General features: G+C 41.5%; 1 protein-coding gene across 2 annotated transcripts; it reads right to left on the bottom strand.

Moving 5' to 3' along the window:
• Window positions 1–286: 286 nt before the first annotated feature.
• LOC149078865 (U-scoloptoxin(16)-Er12a-like) lies at window positions 287–7,758 on the bottom strand. 2 transcript variants are annotated; one of them, XM_089241036.1, is made up of 3 exons: window positions 7,520–7,758; window positions 654–780; window positions 287–496 (listed from the first exon to the last, which is right to left on the bottom strand). In XM_089241036.1, the coding sequence occupies exons 1-3, from the start codon at window positions 7,623–7,625 to the stop codon at window positions 370–372; spliced, it is 360 nt and encodes a 119-aa protein (XP_089097162.1). In that variant the 5' UTR covers window positions 7,626–7,758; the 3' UTR covers window positions 287–369. The 2 variants fall into 2 exon arrangements, with proteins under 2 accessions (XP_089097162.1, XP_089097163.1); XM_089241037.1 differs by lacking the exon at window positions 7,520–7,758 and adding an exon at window positions 926–1,134.
• Between the last annotated feature and the right edge of the window lie 499 nt (window positions 7,759–8,257).

The following is an 8,257-nucleotide window of genomic DNA, read 5'->3' as shown; positions in this document are numbered from 1 at the left end:
TAATACTGATATACAAACTCTACCCTCAAGGCATCTAGGCTAGCTCTGCCATACATACAGATGTTTTAATGCCGTAAAGTCACTTAAGACTGGCCCTTATCAGGCTCAAAGATGACATTGAATCTCGTTTGTTCTTGCCCAAAATCCCACTCAACGTTTCTTACATTTCATAAACAATAATTTTTATTGGTTTTCATGTTGATGTAAAATTAATGATCATGGACTCGTATTCTCCATTTTTTAAAAATACACAAAAAAAATTGCAAATTACAGTATTTTTTTCCAACATGTCAGTGGAAGATTTTTAATGTTATGAATACACTTTATTTATATTGGAAAGAAAGAATAATTGATTTTTTTCGTAATTTATCATGGCAAGTCTTCATCATAATAATCGGAACCATAAGGGCAATGCACTCTTGGGCAACATTCCGGGTACTCTGATCCATTTTTCTGGACGAGTTCGCACTCCTTTGGATAGCCAATGGCACTGCAACTAATCGGGAAAAGTTAAGAATTATTCTGGAGAATTATTCTCAACCGAAAACTATCAAAAAGAAAAAATTTTTTGGCACATTTTCATGCAATAATTCGACATGTTTTATTTCATGTTGTAGAGTCGATTGCCAAAGAATATCAAAAACTTTGCTTACCCTTGACCTCTCAAGTAAAGTATGTTATTTTTCTCATTATAGACGCATTCTTGCTTTTCACACTTCCAGTTGATGTACCACGACGATCCAATCGGATGGCCGAGCCATTCCTCGTCGATACAATCACCTTGAAATAAGTCCAATAAAAATAATGTATAGCGATTATTCTTCGAAGGGATAGAATAAATGAAATTACAATGAAAGATATTGTTCTTATCCCGAGATTTTTTTTAATTGAAGTTTTTTCAAAGTATTGAAAGTAATGCATTCACTTTCTGCTGTCATCTTGTAGACCAACGATTCCGAAATGATGTGTGTAATGACATCAAGGTGCTACGGAAGATATTTTGGTGGTATTTAACACTCCTTCACGTACAGGTTTTTGGCAACGAATTTTTATGATCCATATTTGAAATATCGGTGGTAAAACTCGAAAAACTGGTTTTCTTGTTCGCATGTTAGAAATAGAAGTTGGGTGGGGAGGGGGGGGGGGAGATTAGTGCAGCAGATTTCCCTTTCACTCTACTACTACTACTATTAAACCAGACCTGCACCTCGTACATATTCCTCTGCGGAACTTCTTACGAATTGGTACAGGTTGCAGTGGGTGTATGTGTATAGTGAACCTTTCCTGAAGTTTGTTTCTGTGTAATGCTTGCTATGTGTAGTGCTGCCATCTGCAATCAAATTTTTTTTAAAAACTATGAGTTTTTTCTCAACTCTTAGTGAGTGGAGTGTAATGAATGAATAATTGGAACGTTGTAGGCCTGTTGCTCTCTGCGGCGAGACCTTTTAACTGGGAGATCATCTCGCATTCGCGCCTCAAAGTTGGGAAACGCAGAAAACCAACTTCAGCCGACCACCATTACGGTGACGGTTGGGGATTGAACCAGGATCCTCGCCTTTCACTCTATCTTTCTCACTTTCCTTTACTCGTCCCTTTAATGTCTCCTTTGCTGCTGTTGCATTGAAATTGATGGATGAATTTTTACATTTCTTTATATTTATTTTTTTTATTTTCTGCCTTTTTGTGCACATTCATTTTTGCAAACGTTCGAACCAGGCACAGCAAGGGTGAAGCGAGGGGGGGGGGGCCCTCCGAAATGTGAGAAAATGACCCAAAAAAGGGTAAAAGATGGCCAAATCCATTGTTCTGTCACTTTGGTCCCCCCCCCCCCCGAAATGAAAGTGCCCCCCCCCCCCGAACGAAATTTCTGGCTACGCCCCTGAGGCACAGGTGGCCACGCAGCTATTCTTTGCTCTAATAGCTTCAAGTTAACACAATATTCCCTTCTCATTTCTTTTCTCCCTCGCAAACGTTCCCTGATATGCTTCGGCTTGTTTTCTGCAACGCTCCTGGAAATTCTTCTCTCGGCGGACGTGACTTGACCCTGACCTTTGTGACATAGAAAGTCACCTTGGGCTTCTTCTCCTCTCTCGAAGGGCGAACGTCCCCTTTTTGTGGGGGAGTTGGTTTTTTGGTGGCTTGAGAGAAGGAGGTGTAGAAGATGTAACGCGCGGAAAAGTGAGCCCCCCCCCTTGGGGGTGCAGGCTGGTAGCTGAGCCCTAAAGATTCGTGATCATATTAAATGGATTTTTGTTTTAAGCAAATTTCCCCGATATCCTTAACAGAGTTAGTCGTCGTACCGCTGGTGTTTTAAATATCCTTCGAGAACCTGAAAATGTCCTGAGGGCCCGCAACCAGAGTCCTTGGTCGTCGACGCTGGACAGTGGCTTTCCAGAAGCTGAAGATAACCCGTAACCAGGGTCTTTGGTCGTCGACGCTGGACAGTGGCTTTCCAGAAGTTGAGGATATCCCGAGGGCCCGTAACCAGGGTCCTTGGCAGGGCCGTCTCAAGAGCATAATGGGCCCCCGGGTCAATCGGTTTTTTGGAGGCCCTATCTGGTAAATTCTAGCAAATGTTAATCAGATCTCATTTTTATGAGGCCCCCTCTATTCTTGAGGCCCCCCGGGTCGTGCCCAGGTGGGCCCCCATGCGTTAAGACGACACTGGTCCTTGGTCGTCTAAGCGGGGCAATGCCATTCCAAAAACTGAAGGTATTTCGAGGGCCCGTAACCCCCGAAACTCGTCGTCAGGGGCCTCAACGACCTCCTCTTCTTGGTTCCATCGTCGTTCCGGACTCGGAGAAGACACTTGAAACCCTCGGTAAATGACTTGTTTATTTCACCGTCGATTTCTATCCCTTCTAGCGATATCACGACGAATGATAATATATACACTGATATATAAATAATTTTTGAAGTCTATTATTTTTATTATTTCACTCATTCGATATAAACAAAATGTCTGAGCATTTAATCCGGAATATACTATCTATATGGAAATACGGTACCACTAGTATTCTTGTGCATTCCAGCAGAAGCTGTGAACTGAGGGGGGCCCCCTCTTAATGATGTTAAAAAGAGTGATTAAAAATACGTTCATTATGATTTATGAGAAAATGAAAAACTGTGTTTTGTGTCATCAATGATTTTAAACTTTGATATTTTGTGTTTTTAGTGAACCTGGGTAGTTTGTTTTGGTTTGCCCATTCCTCTCATCACGGCCAACCCCCTCTTAACGGTAAATTTTAAAAGAATAATGGGTAACTTAAATCGCATTATGACATTGCCCCCTCCCCGCATACGTCTTTAATCTCAAGTGCATTGGGGGGGGGGGGGGGTTCGTCGTAATGAGATTTGGTACTATTAATTTTCAAGACTAAATATGGAAATCAGTAGCAGGTACTTTGATCTAGTTGGGGCATCAGGAATTCACCTCGAGTTCTATTAATTGGTCGACCGTTTCGCGAATTGGCCAATTTCGTTAAATATCGACCCGGCCAATGTCTGAAATTCGGACATTTGCCAGTTCACGAAGTGGCCGGTGATCCCTGGCCAAAGTTCGGTAACAAAAGACATGATTCAGGCTCATCGTCGATTTGGCATATGCTTTCTTGACAATTATGTCCACGTTAGTTATGGCAAACTGCAGTCACGATGCAGTAATAATTTTTTTCTGCAAAAATTTGGCACATTTTTTCCCTTGTTACATAGAGTATCTATCTATTACATCCAATACAGCTGCTATTATTTGACATTTATCACATTTATTTATCGCTGCTGACATTTATCACACGTTGGCGATTAAAAAAAATGGATTTGGCTCCTACCGGGCCGTTTTACATCAGCAAATCGAGCTTTGGCCAGGGATCCTCACCTACTTCACAAAATGGCCTGCCAAAGTCCAAATAATTTCTACAATTCGAACTTTGACCAAAACTCGAACAATCCGAACTTTGGCCGATTCTTGAAATGGCCGGCTGAGTCGAGAATTAGGAGTAATTGGGGTAATTTCGGGATTTGGCAGTAACATACACTGAAGAGCCAAAGAGACTGGTACAGGCATGCGTATGCAAATAAAGAGATATGGATCCAATCAGAGTACGGCGCTGCGGTCGGCAACGCCTATATAACACATCAAGTAAGTGTCTGGCATAGTTGTTAGATCGGTTACTGCTGCTACAATGGCAGATTATCGAGATTTAAGTGAGTTTGAACGTGGTGTTATAATCGGTGCACGAGAGATGGGACATAGCAACTCCGAGGTAGCGATGAAATTTGGATTTTCACGTACGACCATTTCACGAGTGTACCGTGAATATCGGGAATCCGGTAAAAAATTAAATCTACGACATCGCTGCGGCCGGAAAAAGATCATGCAAGAACGGGACGACTGACGAGAATTATTAAACGTGACAGACGTGCAACCCTTCCGCAAATCGCTGCAGATTTCAATGCTGGGCCATCAACAAGTGTCAGCGTGCGAACCATTCAACGAAACATCATCGATATGGGCTTTCGGAGCCGAAGGCCCACTCGTGTACCCTTGATGACTGCACGACACAAAGCTTTACGCCTCGCCTGGGCCCGACAACACCGACATTGGACTGTTGAGGACTGGAAACACGTTGCCTGGTCTGACGAGTCTCGGTTCCAATTGCTTCGAGCTGATGGACGTGCACGGGTATGGAGACAACCTCATGAATCCATGGAGCCTACATGTCAACAGGGGACTGTTCAAGCTGGTGGAGGCTCTGTGATGGTATGAGGCGTGTGCAGTTGGCGTGATGTGGGACCCCTGATACGTCTAGATACGACTCTGACAGGTGACAGGTACGTAAGCATCCTGTCTGATCACCTGCACCCATTCATGTCCATTGTGCATTCCGACGGACTTGGACAATTTCAGCAGGACAATGCGACACCCCACACGTCCAAAATTGCTACAAAGTGGCTCCAGGAACACTCTTCTGACTTTAGACACTTCCGCTGGCCACCAAAATCCCCAGACATGAACATTATTGAACATATCTGGGATGCCTTGCAACGTGCTGTTCAGAAGAGATCTCCACCCCCTCTTACTCCTACGGATTTATGGACAGTGCTGCAGGATTCATGGTGTCAATTACCTCCAGCACTACTTCAGACATTAGTCGAGTCCATGCCACGTCGTGTTGCGGCACTTCTGCGGGCTCGCGGGGGCCCTACACGATATTAGGCAGGTGAACCAGTTTTTTTTGGCTCTTCAGTGTATATAAAAAGAAAAATACATTATATTGGGGGGAAGGAATCACTAAAAACGGTCTATAGGAATAACGGGAAGGTAAAAAAAAACAACTTCCGTTTATAAAATGAAGTTCCGCTTACAATGAAGTTTCGCGATGATGAGGAAAGAAATAAAAAAAAGACCGGGAGATCTGGTGTGAATGTCTTCCATTTACGTTTGGACAAGATATCTCGTGCCTGATCCTAAACTGGTTTTGGGGCTGTGATTCCCAACCATTGTGTCATGGTACTTTTTGGTGTCATTTATTGAATTATAATCTCAATCCACAGAGTGCCACAAACAGAAAAGAAGTTTGGGATTCCCGGGTTTAATCAAACTCGGTTATAACTCCCTCGGTTATTGCGACACCTCGTGTATAACGTCAATACGCGTTGATCAGATTCCCATACGCATAATGTTAACGAACTAACTTCGCTTTAAACTCAACGAAATGCAACGAATTCGGATGTAACGAAACTTTTACTGCTCTTTATGAAACTTGGATCATCAATTCGGAAAAGTACAGGACATTGCCAATTCTTCCTAAAAAAATGCTGTCTTAACCCTTTAAACCGCATTGACGAGATATCGAGCATCGTTAAAGGCCCTTTATTTTAGTATTGACAAACCCAGATATTTTTTAAAGTTGATTTCTCAATGAAACACTTTGCCCTATACCCCCCCCCCCCTAGTTTGCACCTGCTGAAAATCAGAAGAAAGCCTTCTTCATAAAAAAAAAAGATATGGCATTATGCGTAGGTTTAGTGATATTTGCTGTGCTGCTGAAAGGGTTGAATTCAAGCCTTTCTGCTCATTAATCATTTTTGTCGCACCACAGCCATTTTCTGCTGACGAGGGCTAATTGGACCGGGACTTACAATTTATTGCTGATTCCGAACAGTAACCTTTTTTTATGGTTGGTGTGCTAACCCCTCAATGTAGGACTCCCTGCGGTAGCAAGTTTTTTCGGCGGTCACGTCACCATTTCTGTTGTACCCCTATGTCAGGAAAGTTTTCTGAAAAGAACGAACTGGGTATCGAACTCGCGACACCTCTAAACATCCTTTGGTACTTTAGGAGAGTATCTTATCGACCTCGGCTACCTTGCTCCTTAAGCCTTTCTTCAGCAAAAGCACTGAAAGAACCTGCATTAAATTCGGAAACATTTGATAACAAAGATAAGTAGTAATCATGGGTCCCACATCCTGTAGCGGAGCCCCTAGGCTGGGATCTTTTGCGCGCCCCTCGGTCAGACTTTTAACTGGCCTCTTCTGTAGTTAATTTATAGCATGAAAAAGCAAAAAAATGATGATAATCGTCCCGGGTCCCAGGACTAGAGCCCTGTTAGCCCCCCTCTATGTGGGGGCCATGGTAGTAATTTATTTTCGTTAAGTTATGCGAATACTGCATACGTACTTGAAATTTCTTTGAAGATGATGAATACGAGATTTTGCGTCGTTCAAAAAACGGAACATTTTTATATTAAAAAAAAAAAGTAAAAAAAAAGAAAGCTTTGACTGTTTAAAATTTCGAAAAATACAAATACATAAGAAAGTTTTTTATACAAATACATAAGAAAGTTTTTTATACAAATACAAATACAACGCCACAACAGGCAAATTGCCCAACGAGGTGGCTGACTTAAGAACATCATGGATCCCCGAGCCATTTTTTGGAGGCTGTACCTACTACTGCTACACCACACATGCACGATATGGGACTATACGAGGTATAGTCCCATAAAATACGTCATATGGTCACTGCAATATACGGTGGATAGTGTTTATAATTTTAAGTAAATTTATTTCTTCGTATATGCTCAATATCGACTCATAAATATCAATTTTAAATCCTATTATCACTAATTAATTGATGTTTAATGGAAAAATATAATCAATTAGATGCTGCTATCGGGAGTGGGTAGAAATTCAACGAATCAAATACGCAAGCAAAGCCCATAATAAGGCTGAATGCAATACTAATACGACACCTATGAATATTGAAAGCTTTTCTTTGACGTTTCCAAAAACTTTTCGGAAGTGTTTACATCAACGTATTTGCATAATTCGTTCGTCAGTCAGTTTTTCAACTTCTGAACAAATAATAACAGTAATCGCGGACGAGAAGGCCATCGTTGACCATGCGCGCAATTCCATAAAATAACTGGTACCAGATTTTATACTGTATTATGCCTTTTTTTTTGTATTTTGTTTCGACAGTGCAGCGGGATGGAGAGAGATAGAGAGAGTCTCTCACCTTTTCCTTCCCTCTGTGGTTTCAGGTACATGTAAGCAAAAGCTATTCTGAAGGTCGACGTGATAACAATTGTCAATGTCAGAAATGCCGCACACCTATGAAGCATAATTCATGTTGAGTGGTGGTGGAGCAATTTCGTTCGTGCAGTGGCCTTCCAGAGACTGGCTTCACGGCAATAGCATGAATCCTTTCCTTCTATGCTTTTTTGAGGAAATCGTGAGGATCGTCTCTTTCTTTGTGTTTTGTGATGCATCTCTTTCATTGTCTTATTTTTTAACGATTGTTTTCTTTTCTTTTCCGCTATGGCTTCCTATGTCAGCTTCTAAGCCTATAAAATACTCGTTTCCATTTCCCTCTTAAATTTTACTGAAGGAAAAAAAATCGCATCACCAGGTTCATTTCGTTCCATATAGGGTGTTGAAATTTCCGGTCGTTTCCACGAAACACGGAGGAAATAAACATCCAACATTACATTAGGTTTTGCGTCTCTTTCATTTATACGTATGAAAATACATATTTTTGTTTACTCTGATGGTGTCGGATATTAATATCCTTTTGCGTTCCAAAATAACAGAATATTTTGAATGATAAAATCGTTGATGCACACATTCCTGATATTGGACGACGTATTTGAAAGAAAAAGAAAGAAACACAATTTCAATATTTTTTCGATGACAGCACCGACAACACGGTCTCAAAACAAATCCAATTTATTTTTCCCAAAAACGTTTCCGGAAA

Source organism: Pholcus phalangioides, unplaced genomic scaffold (genome assembly GCF_987345545.1).
Source record: "Pholcus phalangioides strain wild (caught in Gottingen) unplaced genomic scaffold, Ppha-v1.0 ptg000013l_1, whole genome shotgun sequence".
Classification (NCBI taxonomy): Eukaryota; Metazoa; Arthropoda; class Arachnida; order Araneae; family Pholcidae; genus Pholcus; species Pholcus phalangioides.
This window is presented reverse-complemented; position numbering and strand designations above follow the sequence as displayed.